Below are 13,264 nucleotides of genomic sequence, written 5' to 3' on the forward strand. Positions count from 1 at the left end.
ATGGGCGGGCCAGCAGAATGCTGCAAACACAGATGAGCCGTAATTCCCCGGCTGGCCCCGCCCCGCTACTGCTCCATATTCAATGAGACAGCCAATGGAGGGCAAGGACGGTGGATAAGGGGCGGGGCCTCTCTGGACCCCGCCCCGGGAGCGGCTGCCGAAGGGGTCAGCAATGAGGCAGATAGCGGATCGCGGGGCGGGGCGGGGCGGGCGGCGCGGAGGGGGCGGGCCCAAAAGTTTCCTGCCCAACTTTCGCTGCCTCCTTCCTCCGCCCGCGCGCGCTGCGGCTGCAGTCGGGGGGAGGCGGCGGCGGCGGCGGCGGCAGCGGCGGCGGCGGCGGCTGCGGGCGGAGCGCAGGGCGCACGGCACTGGGCGATCGCCGTCGGGGCTCGGGCGGTGGGCAGCGGGCTCAGGCTCCCCGGTGCCCGCCCCTCCGCTGCGGGGGGGGGGCGCAAGCGGGTGGCCGGGGAGGGGCCGGCACCGCCGCCGCAAAATGAGCCTGCTGTCGGCCATCGACACGAGCGCCGCTTCGGTGTACCAGCCCGCCCAGCTGCTCAACTGGGTCTACCTGTCGCTTCAGGACACGCACCAGGCGAGCGCCTTTGATGCTTTTCGGCCCGAACCGCCCGCCGGCGCCGCGCCCCCAGAGCTGGCCTTCGGGAAGGGCCGCCCGGAGCAGCTGGGCTCGCCCCTGCACTCCAGCTATCTCAACAGCTTCTTCCAGCTGCAGCGCGGAGAGGTGGGTGCCCCCGCGCGCCCCCGCCCTCCGTCTACCGCGCCGGGCCTTTTCCAATCGGCCCCGCTCTTCCTGGCCTGGCCCGGCCCGGCTCCGTATTGCCCGGCCCTGCTTGGCTTGGCTTCGCTTTGCTCTGCCAAACTCGCCGCCCGATGTCCCCGGGGCGCCGGGAGCGCGTCACCTCCCGGCTGAGCCCGGCTCGCAGCAGCTCGGGCGCGGGCGGGGCACTCTTGCTCCCTCTCCCAGCCCGGGGCGCCCTGCTCTAAGGGGACTGGGGGAGCCCCGGCTGGGCGGGGGGCTCCGGATTCTCTCCAGACGGCCCGGGCGCGGCCAGGGCGGAGAGCCCCTTCCAAGTGTCCTTCCCACGCCCAACCCCATCCCCCTCTTGGCCACCGCTCACTGGGACCGGGAGTGCAGATTCTGCTCAGAGCTCCTCCGCAGGGGCCTAAAATCTTTTCTCCTCCGACCTCGGTGGTGGCCGACCCGAAGGGCACCCTGGAGAGCAGGGTTTTTCCTGCTCTTCTTACACAGGGACCCCCAGATACATCCTCCAGCTGCTTGCCCTCCCCCAGCCACATAGGAAGTGGTTTGTGAGGGCTTGACCCCACAGACTGCGCTGTCCCCCGCCCTCCCAGCCTGGAAGGAAATGAAAGGGAAATCCTCTTGAGCTCTTGGGAGGGGGGCTAGCCAGGGGGAGAGGTTTCAGCTGCCCAGTGCCTTCTCCAGAAACCTGGGCTGGCTGCTTTGCAAAGTCCGCCTGTTGGGTGGATTCGGTTACAAAGTGGAAGGGGCAGAGCCGTCTTCCCCAGCCAGATAAATACACAGATTGCCAGGACCTCCCAGCCCCTTTTCAGAGGTCTTCTCCAGAGCTTTCCTAGATACCACTCCTCTCTGCTTTGAGCTGGACTCCTCCTCTCCCTCCCCTCCCATTTACTCCTGCCTCTTTTGGGAATGGCAGATACCCTTCTGTGGCCTTCACTCATCCATCTTCTGGCAGCTCTCCCTGCAAAAGTGCAGGGGGAAGGAGTGGAGGAGAGGACACACTTGAGGGTTCCTTTTCCTTCTGGACCTGAGCACAGCATTTAGTTTTAGGAGAGTCAGAGTCCTGAATGGGTCAGGGAGAAGGGCCTGTGAATGTGTGAGTGTGCTAGGGACGAGATGGGGAAGGCAGAGGGTCTCCCTTTCTGGTCCCATAATGTGTTCAGCTCTGCCAGTACTGACGAGGAGGGGGCATGGACATATAAAACACTGGCCTGAGGCCAGTACCGGGCGAGCTGAGGGAAGGATTGGTTGACCTTTGTTGGGCTGGTTGGGCATAGTGCAGGGAGATGGGTCTGGAGAGCCACCACTTGGTGCCAGGCGAAAGCATTTGTCTACCAAAGCTCTTTGTAAACTGTAAAGCACTCTCTCCATGGGAGGAATTATTCTTGGCTGGGAATCCTTCTCTCTTATAAGAGACCTTGCCACCTCTTCAGGGAATTGATTGCAGTGACCAGTGACTTTGGAGTACAGGTTCTGGGTGTTTCCTCCCTGCCGGGGTCTTTTTAGTCGTTATCTTACCAAACATTTGTTGAGTTCCATGTGGACCCTTGGGGAAGCAGGGACAGGCCAATGGGGGCCCTGGATGAGAAGATAGACAAGATGATACAATGTGAGTGGTAGGTAATTTCACAAGGGTGCTGTGGGAATCCCAAGGGAGGACAGTGACCATGACCCACGTGACCGTGAACTCTTACCCTTCACAGGTCAAGTGGGGGGTCCATAATCATCAGCCTCTACTAGCCTTTCCGAGCTCCTACCTGATGGTGGTCTTCTTCCCCAAATGCGGGTCCCTGCTGAGAGGCCTGGGAGTTTGGGGCCACCCAGGGTCTTCTGTAGGAGTAAGATGTGGTGCCTTCTCTTGGAAATGTCTAACATCCAGGATCCCAGCTGGACCTTAGTGAAACTTGTCTCTGGTCACTTTACTGCTGCTCACCCCAGTTTCCCTGTGAAGAGGTACATTCCTTCTCTGGGACCAGTGTAAATGGAGATGGTAAAAGTTATGCAGAGCAATGGTAGAAAAAAGTCTTTTATGACCTGACTTTGGGGGAATACCCTGTCTCTGTCTGGACCTCAGTTTACGCATCTGTTGAATTTAGTCTCTGCTGCCCCTTAGGGTGGTATGTATGGGATTTGAGAGATACGTACGCAAGCAGACAGGCTGAGTTGGGGGAGGTAAGAGGGGCTTCTCCTACGCTTGCAGGCCAGTGGCTTCCTTGGGGGGCTGGAGGGCTGTGCCGGCTAACTTCCGGAAGGCTTTCTTGGCTTTAGACTCACTTGCTCTCACCCCTCACCCGCTTCGTCTCCTAAACCCTCTTGGAGCCCCAGCTGTGCTCCTGGGCTTTCCTGCGTCCAGGGCTTAGCCAGTGACCTAATATGGCTCCAAAATAGCAACTGGCTGAGAAGGCATGAAAAAATACCCCCCACCTGAATGCCACCAAGGGGCTGGTTGGAGAAGAAGCAAATCATGTGTGGGCCGGAGGGGACTCTGCGAAGGGACCCAGGGACTCAGGAGCATCGCCATTCTGTGCAAGGCCTGGCAGGCCTGGTGGCAGTGCCTGCGGATGTGACTTGCATGCTGACCGCTGACCATGGCCTGTCTGCACTGGTCCCTGTGCCAAGAGCCCACCCCCTCCTGCACCACCCCCAGGGCTGCTCCCACCACAATAGCAAAACACCATGAATGCAGCTGGGATTTGGGCGGGGGGGTTGAGGACATGGGGGCACAGAAGCCCATTGTGCCCCTGGAACCTCAGCTCTGGAAGCTGAAGATAAGCCAAGGGTTCTGAGCGGAACACTGGCCCCGGGAGCTGAGAGAGATGGCAGAGTCCGTGTACGAGGGCAGGAGCGAGCACCAGGAGGTGTCTTGGATGCTGGTGGGGGCTCTTCGGCATCTCAGCTTGTGGTAAGGGTGCCAGGCCAAAGCAGGCACAGACAGTGTGCAGTTTTTTAAAAAGGCCTCGGTCTAGAATATGGGCCCTGTGAGCTTCAGTTTCAGCCCCTGGCCTGTGGCAACAACTATATGTCTTTGTAGAGAGACTCCTGGGGCTCTTGGCTGAGCCCCTCCTCTCTCCCCTTAGGTACCCAAGGAAGGCCGTTCTTAGAGGGAGTGGGGGTTGGGGTGGCTTGGGGGGGAGGTCTTCCCTGCCAAGTTTAGCTTGGAATTTAAATTCGCAGTGGCATGGGGGCTGTGGGACTCTACCTCCAGAGAAGGAGATGTACCCCTCATTGTTGAGCATTAGCTCTCGGGCCCCTCAGAGGGACGCCTGCGCCCCTACTCCCTCAAGGGGAGCTATGGCTGTCCCGTTCCAGGTCAGAGTCTGAGGGGGGCTGTTATCTTTCCCTCTTCCTCCACGGATAGACAGACATGGCCCTACAGTCAAATGATGGTTTGTGGAGGCCGGGGGATGGGCTTTGGGGTCAAATATGTCTGGAAAGCCGAAGACTGTCCTCCCCTTGGAGACACACAATGCTCCCCCCCACCCCCCTGCCCAGCACTGTGAAGGCTCTGAGAAGCCCTGCAGCATGGAAACTTATTTACCTTTCTTCAGCCCTGCACTTCCATCAGTATTTGACTGGACAATGTTTTTGGCATAGAACATTTGACAGTGTTCTTCTGAACATCACTAGGCCCAGGGACGGCTCCGTTGAGGCACATCTCTTCCAACCCTTAGGACGTTCTTCCAGGAGCTGTTGACCCAAGCCCTCTCCCCAGCGCAATCAGCTGCAGCACTGAAGACCCCCTCTTCGCAGCCCTGGTCTGTCCACGGGAGGCTCGAGAACAGCAGGAGGGGTGTCACAAGGCTTTCTGCAGACAGGGCTTTTAGACACTCCAGGAGCCACCAAGGTGTCCTGTTTAAAAGGCCCCCAGGTCTTGACAGTCTTGTGAAGGTTTTGTGTGTCACCTGTGCCGTCCACAGGTGTGGGTGAGTCCAGGCTGCCTGACCAGTGTGGATGTGTGAACAGAGCCACATGTCTGTGTGAGAATGGAGGTTTGCCTCAGTGGGGCTGAGAGTGGGCTTCTGGGGCTGGAGTTCGTTCCTAGCAACTTTTGTGGTCTGTGTGGTTGGCGGGGAGGGAGCAGCGCCCGGTCCTAGGAGGAATGGGCCTTCCGGCCCAGCAGAGCTTGGGAGGCTGCCTGGCTCCCTTGGCCAACCCTCGGAAGCTGAGCTCTGACTCAGGCAAGGAGGACCGTCATTTGAGGGCCTGCAGGCTGAGGTGGCCTGATCCTCCCTCCATCAAATTGAGTTGAGTGGGCAGGCCTGGACTCAGGGGGGAGACCACACCTTATGGACCTTCTGAGTCAGGTGGGAGGGAGGAAAGCAGGCAGGATTAGTGATTTGTAATTAGCCAGGCTCTGTCAGCACGCAGAGGGGCTCCTCGCAGAGAAGATGGCCCCGAGTCACAGTCCCCTACTCTTGGGTGGTGCTTTCTTCTTGCCATCTCTTTCTTCAGAGCCCCCATTTTACAGAAGAGAAAAGAGGCCTGGCAAGTGACCCTCAGAGAGTCAGTGGCAGAGCCACATCTGGAACTCTTCCAGATTCCAGCTACAATTGGCTCTGTGGCTCATGGTGCTGGCTGTCCCCTGATCATTCTCGGGGCCCCAGTGCAGGGCAGGCAGTCACCAGGGACTGCAGTCCTCTGCTGTGTTGTCTCTGGCCTCAGACCTTTTGAGGAGTGGTAGGCATTGGTGCATTGGTCACAGGGCCCAGCTCTCCTGCTGTGTCCGTACCTCAGTGGTACCCACGGCTCCAGCCCCTCCCCAGGAACCTGGCGTGGGGCTCCAGGGGATGGAAGTCCAAGGATGGCCTGGCTTGAGAGTCAGAGGATGGCCGTGAGCATTTACTAGATTTTTATCTCATGTCATAGTCTGTGTGCAGCGTCCCCATTGTCCAGGTGGGGAAACTAAGGCTCTTCAAAAGGAGGGTGACATAGTCAGGGCATCAGTGGCAGGACCTTGGTCTGTGCAGTGTGGGTGTAGTTGTGGTGGAGTATAATCTTTTATTCTGTCCTCTGGCCATACTGTGAAGCTTCGTGAAGACACTAAGCTTTGCACTGGCTGTTGCTCGTACCTCAAACACTCTTGCCTGCCCTCAACAACTGACAGATTCCAACTTCTTTCTGGCACAAGAGGCTGCCCCTTCTCTGAGAGGCGTTCCCCAGCTGCGATGGGGGAGCACACCTCCCTCCAGCGTCCGTGGCCCATGACAGAAGAGCTGTCCATGTTTCTGGTGAAGCGTGCCATAGAATTTGCTAGTGCGGAGGAACACCCGCTGTATGTGGGTCTGTCACATCAGCTATGTTGTGAGCACGCTGAGAGTGGAAATCCTGTCTTTTCCCACCTGCTGTTGCTTGGGCAGTGCCTGGGGCCGACTAGGTGCTCAGGTGCTAAGTGGTTAGGTGGGTGGGTGACTTGTGACCACGTGAATGCTCTCCTCGGCCTCTTATCTCCTGTTTTATCTCGTCGGGGGAATGCTTAAGAATTGCTTGATAAACTGGAAAGAGTTGACTTGGGAGATCGTAAAGCCCTGTCCTTAGAGGTGTCCCAGCAGAAACTTAGGTGCGCTCAGGGTTCTTGACCTTCTCTGGTTATGGACCTCTTCGAGAATCTGAAGAGCGCAAGAGTTCTCAGCGCTCATGTACAGAGCACAGACATATGTGCACACACAGACTCACGCCTTTGCACATGATTTCAAGGGGGTCATGGCACCCCCTGTGATGACAAAAGACCCCAAACCGAGGCCCCCTGCTCTAGACACTGCAAACTTCAGTGGTACTGGGGACTGGCTAAATATTAGGGTCCCTTTCAGCCCTTAGGTTGTCAAATTCATGCTTTCTGCTTTCATTCCATGACTACATTCTGGAAGTGAGAGGCACCTGGTCCCCAGCGCTTATGCTCTAGCTGGGCAGAGGGCATATGGCTATAAAATGTGGGCACCAGTCAGGTGAGCGGTGAGCTGGGTGGGAGCCAGAGGGATGGAGTCCGGAGGGAGGGTCTCCCTGGGGCTTCTCTGCTGTGTCCTGCTGCCACCGAGCTCCTCCCTCTCGGGGTCTTTTCCCCATTTCTTTCCCCTCCCCCCCCCCCCCACCAAAAGGCACGCGGACCGCTTATTTAAGTTAGAATCTTTCATTGAGCTCCGGCTGTGTATGGGGAATTGTGTTTGGCACACGGGGGTGAATGGGCCTCCAGGAGGCCATGGAGCCCTTGGGGGTCTTGGGCGAGGGGTTGCTGCCTCTGGCCATGGCTAGCCCTGCCACCTTCCTGGCCCACAGGTCAGCTTTGCACCCCAGAAACAGGAGCCAAGCTGGGCTCTGACCGCACACGAGAAATCTTTAGTCAAGGTGTGAGTTCACTTTCCCATCAGCCAACTCCTTGCCCTGCCAAAGGGTTGTCTCCTTCTGTCCCTGAGCGCAGCACACATCCACCTGTTCTTGTGGATCAGGGATGGGGGTGTGGGGGGTGTGACTCTGGGGGCTGGAGCCCCAGAAAGACCCTAGGGGTAGAAGTGCAGCTCCCCTTGGAGAAGGGGTGGAGCCATTTGTGAAATGAATGGCTTCTTGTGTTAAAGAGAGGGGTGTGGGTGTGTATGTGTGCACGCGTGTGCGCGTGTCTGTGTGTCTGCAAGGGGGTGTGGGGTGACTTTTTGGGATAAGAAAGCAGTTGTCCAGCTGATGAAAGAAGAGCTGGGGACTAGGATCAGAGAGTCCCTCCCCCCGCTTCAGGGCCATCTCTGGCCCGGGGGAGGAGGCAGGACTCAAGCCTTTGCTCCGGCCACACGTCCTCAGACGCTCCCCTTCTCATGGCTTTGCCCACTGCCATGTCCTATTCTGTGGGTGTGCTTCTACCTCTGCCGGCTATCTCTCCTCTCTTCTCTGCACTGGTTTCCTCTCTCCAGAGCAGACTTCTCTGCACTTGCCCTCACTCCTGTCTGCCCCCCTCCCGCTGTGCCCTCTTCCTGTCCTGGGAGGGGGGAAAGGAGAAAGCACAGCATGGCAGGTTGAGTCAGCCCTGGAAATCTCGGCCTCCACACCCCAGGTCCCTCCGCAGAACCCCCAGCCCGAGGGCCCAGACCCCTCACACAGCACAGAGAAGGTGGTGCCTCATCTTGCCAGGGCCGAGGGGCTTGGCAACATGAAGTCGCAGGCCCAGGGAGAGTGGTCCCCACCTGTGTTTTCCTCTGGCTCTCCTTACTGTAGGAGAAGCCAAGCCTTGGAAGCCATGTGGGAGCTGAAATATAACAGGCCAGCTCATCTGGGTGGGAATCTCCCCTTAGCCCCATGCTGGCTCTTTTACCGTGGGCAAGTTGCTCAGCCTCTCTTAGCCTCAGTTTCCGGCTCCGTAAAATGGAGCCAATAATGCCCATCCAAATAGTGTTCTTGCAGGTATAAGAAAACCAAGAAAGCGAAAGGATCCAGTGAAGTCTATGACACAGGCAGAATCAGAATAGATTTCAGCATCTTCCTTTCTAACTGTCCCCAACAGCCAAGTGAGAGCCTCGGAGAAGTTCCAGTGATGGGCAGGAGCCCGATGCTCTGTCCCCTGGATATGGTAGGAGGATCCCACATTCCTGCTAGCTGCTGGGAGGACGGAGGAGGGAGAGGTGGTCTCTTTCTTCAGGCTGGTGATTTGGGTCCAGTGGCTTCCATCCACCACAGTAGTGGGGCTGCCCTTAACCAGTGCCCAGAGCAGCTTAATCTTTAGGGTGAGAGTGCCTTTGACTTAGTCCATGACAACTCGGAGACCCCCCACAACCTAAATCTTTAAGGTGTTAGGGCATTCATTACCTCATCTGTCAAGTAGGGTTCCCAGACCTTTCTCTGCCTGTGATGGTCTGCACCCAGGACAGTGTCAGGCGTGAGGAATGGCAGAAACAGTCTGGGCTCTGGGGGTGACCGAATGTTGCAGAATCTTTGCCTTTCGATATGTCCAGCCTTGTGGGGGAAATGAAGGGGCTTCAGAGCTCCTTCGGTCAAGGGTCAGCAGAGTCACAGGGTGATCCCCACCCAGCCTAGCCCTGCCGGACAGGAGGCCGTGAGGTCCAGGAGGCCCCTGGAGGAGGCAGGGGCATCTGAGGCCTGAGTAAGCGGAAGGGGTGGGTTCAAGGCCACACCACTAGAGAGTTCTGACCAGATCGAGGGCCAGGTCCTGAAGGGGGTTGGATGGACACAAGAGAGGGCATCCTGTGGGGGGGGACACCAGTTCAGAACTAGAGGGAGGGAAGCAGGTGCCCTGTGGGACACCAGGAGGAGCAGCGTGGCTGTTTAAGAGTTAGGAGCTACCTGATGAAGGGCCTCTCCCGCTGGGCCTCACCCTCCAGCTATAGGCAGCAGGACTCGGAACACATGGTGCCCATGGGGACCAAGTGCCCTCTGTGTGTCAGGCTTTGGGGGTGTCTTTCAGTAGCTGGTGTCTGGCCCCTGAGAAAGCAGGACTGCCGGGATCGTCCATGTTGCCCTCCGTCCCTGTTCTGGGTTGCAGTTTATAGATGGGAAGCCCGAGGCCGGGCTTGACTCCGCAGCTGGAGAGGAGGGAACACGGCGTGTCCAGTCCCCACAGGCCGTGGAGAGGGCTGAGAGGCAACTCGCCTTTCACCTCCATGGCCGGAGCTCCTTGGGGCTTCGGAGAGGAAACAGCTTGCTGCCGCACCCGCCCTTTTAGCCAGCCGGCAAGCAGGACTCGTGGCCCTCGGGCCTGGCTGTGTGCCCTGGTCTGTGCCCCGGGCTGCTCTGGGCCTCAGTTTCTCCATCTGGAATGTGAGAGCAGTTGGGTCAGCTGTCTGCTCTGTCCTTCCTGCTCAAAGGTGGTGTCCTCTTGAGTTGGGGAGCCGGAGCCACCAGAAGGGACAGGCCAGAGCACCCAAGGGAGGGGGGAGAGGCGGTGAAGAGGAGAGCTCTAACTGCGCTTCTCTCCCCGGAGCTGCTCATGGGACAGGAGCTGTGACCCTCGTGAGGTGGGGGGTGCGGGCGTCAAGCTGCTGGGGAGAGGACAGGCTGCTCGGAGGCCTCTGGCTGCCCAGGGACGCCCGAGGGGTCACCCGTGGGCAGGGCAGTGTGGCCACAAGACGGGGGAGAGGCTGTTCAGGGTGTAATTAATGCACTTTCTGGCACCCACCAGACTTCCCTTTCCTCTTGACAGTTTGCTGCCAAAACAGTCCTGATTCCTGTGAACTTGCTTAAATCTTATCCAGAAAAAAAAAAAAAAAAAAAAAAAAAAGAAAGAAAAAAAGAAAAGAAAGAACGGGGGAAAAAATGAAGAGGGTTGTTATTTGTGAAATTGCATTTCCCAGCCATGAGGGTGAGTCACACCATTTGGAGCTTGGAGTTTCTTGTTTGGTTGAACTTTTCTCCGGGAGGCCGTGGTGATGCTGTCCTCCCTCAGGCCAGTTTGGGTGAGGAGGGGCCTCCACTCAAGCTAAGGAGAAACCTGGGTGGGTGGAAAGTCCAGGTGCTCCTGAGGCCAGGTAGGGCCTGGCGGTCGGGATAGACGGCCCCGGGAGCTTGAACATGCAGATCTGGGCTGGGGGAGGGAGGAGCGGGGAGTTAGTGTGTCAGCGGGAGAAGAGTTGCAGTTTGGGATGATGAAAAAGTACTGGAAATGGATGGTGGTGTTGGTCTCACAGTCACGGGAATGTACTCGGTGCCATGGAACCGTATGCTTAAAAACATAATTAAAATGGTCGACTTTATGTAATGTATTTCTTACCACAATAAAACGGTAGGTTCTAGGCTCTCGGTCCCAGGTGACCGACTGCTTTGGTAGGTAGGTCTGAGGTGGGGCCTAGAAAAGTGTATTTGTTAAAAGTTTCTCAAGGCGTTCAATGCAAGTTTGGACACACTTGCCTCCTCTGTAAAATGGGATAGTGACTCATAGGGTTGTGGTGAGCATCAGCTATCTTAGTAAGTGTACAGTTTCCAGTACCTGGGACATTGTAAGTGCTCAGTAGATGTGACTGGTATCATCGAATCCCATGACCATTGGACCCCTCCGCACAATGCTTAAGGTTGTCCAGAATCAGCTCGCACACCTCCAGGGATGGGAGACTGTCTGCCTGTCAGAAGGGACCACTCTCTCGGCTCCTCTGAGAGCTGGAGAATTGCCCTCACACTGAATGCAAGTTTGTGTGGTATTTTCCACTGGTCCTGGGTTTCGTGGTAGCCCTGGGCAGTGGTAGAGTGGAGATGGTCATCAGCAGCCTTTGAGTTTCGTGCCCAGACATCATAGGCTGACTGACTATGTGTTTGGCCTGGATGCCTTGGATGTGGTATCTGTGTCTTTTTTTCCAGATCTTAGGCTCCAGTCTGAACCTATAGGAGAGGGAAAAGAGGCCTGGAGAGGGAAAGGACTGGCCCCAGGCCACATAGCAGAGTGTCCAGGGAGCCAAGAAGAGTGGTGGTCCCCAGATGGTGAGGGCTGTGTCCTCTAGGAGGGAATGCCAGGCCCCAGAGATGGAACAAGTAGGGAGGCTGAGGTATACATGTGTGAGGGGTGGCATCTGTCCTGGTTGGGAGAGGGGTACTTGATCTCCTGGGGCCTGCTCTCAGCTCCCCTCCCTCCCTGCCCACACTGAGGGGACACAGGCAGGACTGTGCCCACTCTGAGCCTCCACCTGCCCCATCTTTGTAAGGGAACCTGAGGCCACCTCCTCTCAGGGGCTCTCTTCCCCTAGCGGCCTGGGGACTTCCAGGAACAAGGCTGTCTTCCCATTAGACTCAAGGCTCCCCAAGGTCTATGGTTCCCTCCTGGAGTCCTTGAGCACTTGAGCTGGGACCAGAGGATGCCCAGGCCCCATGCCCAGGTTTGTCATTGACCCTCCTGCAGGAGCTGCCTCTTTACAACCTTGGCCTTGCCCCAGGAAGAGGGGACCATGGCTGTTCCCTGCCAGCTTCACCACAGGCCCCACCTTTGCCAAATTCCAGTGTGCCTGGCTGCCCAGAGCCCGTGACTCCTATAAATAGAGGCTGTATACACCAGGAGGGGGCCTGGGCCGCATCTGCTTTGAAGCCAGGCAAGACATCTGGTTCCTGTCAACTGGAGGTGGGAGAGGTGGGCCGCTTCCTCCCAGGCTCCCAGAGGGCGGGCCTGGGCCAGCCCTGGGGCTCCCCGGACACAGTCTGCACGGGCCTCATGCCACAGGAGACCAGGCAGAGCGCTGAACCTCAGTCTTCTCTTCTGTACAATGGAAACAATCCTACAAGCCGATGCTCCTCTTTCTTGTAAGATGGGGAAACTGAGTCAGCTCAGAGCTAAGTGACTTGTTTAAAGCCCTAGTAAAAGGCAGAGCCCCAGATCTAACAGGTGGCTTTCTGCTATGCCTTCTTACCTCCTGGCAAGAACTAATAATCCTCTTCCACCTCCTCCTCCCCCGCCTCACTGCTTACTGAGTGGTTCCTAAGTGCCAGGTGGGAGATAAAGGGACCTCACTTTAGCCTCATAGGCACCCCAGGAGGTGGCTATCGTTACTTCCGGTTTTCAGAGGGGTACTCTGGGGCCCAGAGTGGTTCACTGGCTTGCCCACGGACGTACAGCTACAGTTAGAACATGAACTCAGGCTCCAGGAGGCCGGAGCCCCCAGGCGGCTCGGGAGTCAGTGTGAATTCAGGAGCGTGCATGTGCGTGTGCGTGCCCGTGGACATTGCCCTGAGGCCACAGCCGCAAATGAGCTGCAAATGAGGCCTGGGCAGCCCTCACAGCCTCTGTCTCCCCACAGGCGCCAAGCAGCAGCATGTACAAGAGCGCCTCGCCCTACGGCTCCCTCAACAACATCGCCGATGGCCTCAGCTCCCTCACTGAGCACTTCTCGGACCTGACCCTCACCTCTGAGACCCGCAAGCCCAGCAAGCGGCCCCCACCCAACTACCTGTGCCACCTGTGCTTCAACAAAGGACACTACATCAAGGACTGCCCCCAGGTAAGGCGGCCCCGCTTCCCTGGGTAGAACAGGCCCAACAGCCCCCCACCCCACACACTCCCTGCCCCAGGGCCCCTTCCCCAAACAAGTGGCCCTGTGGTCCTCTGGTCTCTACCTATTTCTCCCCTCTGGTATTTCTGAGGCAAGGTTGGTTGGCGTGGTTGGGACAGAGCCCCAGCCTGGGCCTGCCCTGGCTAGTGAGCAATTGGGGTGAGGGCCGCCCGAATGAGGTTCCAGGCCTTCACGTCTCCACCAGTCTTCCTGCCAGGGTGCAGCCTGTTACAGTGGGGCAGGACGGGGGCCAGCAGCCTCCTCGCAGCTCTCCCGAGAGAGACCCCATCTCCTCACACTCACAGGGAAGGAATGCGGGCTCTGGGCCAGGAATCCAGATGTGTACCCCCTCCCCCAGACCCCACTTCTCTCTCCTCCGCTGTAGTGCTTCCTCAGTCTCCTGCCTGTGAGAGGGGAGGTGAGAGGTCCTTGCCCCCCTCTTTGTGTCTCCAGGGTAGGTCTGGGTGAAGGCCTCAGACACCGCAGGCTGGGCATCTCTCATGGGGTGGGAAGGGGCCAGGAGATCGGG

General features: G+C 58.0%; 1 protein-coding gene across 1 annotated transcript in view; it reads left to right on the top strand.

Annotated features, from left to right (window-relative positions):
- Nucleotides 1-301: 301 nt before the first annotated feature.
- The window catches only part of ZCCHC24 (zinc finger CCHC-type containing 24), a 60,945-nt gene continuing 47,982 nt past the window's right edge, over nt 302-13,264 (top strand). Inside the window, exons 1-2 of the mRNA XM_025850560.2 lie at nt 302-739; nt 12,484-12,684. Of these exons, the coding sequence (XP_025706345.1) occupies nt 494-739; nt 12,484-12,684 (447 nt within the window). The 5' untranslated portion in view covers nt 302-493. The remainder of the gene's footprint in view (nt 740-12,483; nt 12,685-13,264) is intronic.

This window comes from Callorhinus ursinus, unplaced genomic scaffold (assembly GCF_003265705.2).
Source record: "Callorhinus ursinus isolate GAN/ISIS: 27379988/994484 unplaced genomic scaffold, GSC_fseal_2.0 scaffold31, whole genome shotgun sequence".
Lineage (NCBI taxonomy): Eukaryota > Metazoa > Chordata > Mammalia > Carnivora > Otariidae > Callorhinus > Callorhinus ursinus.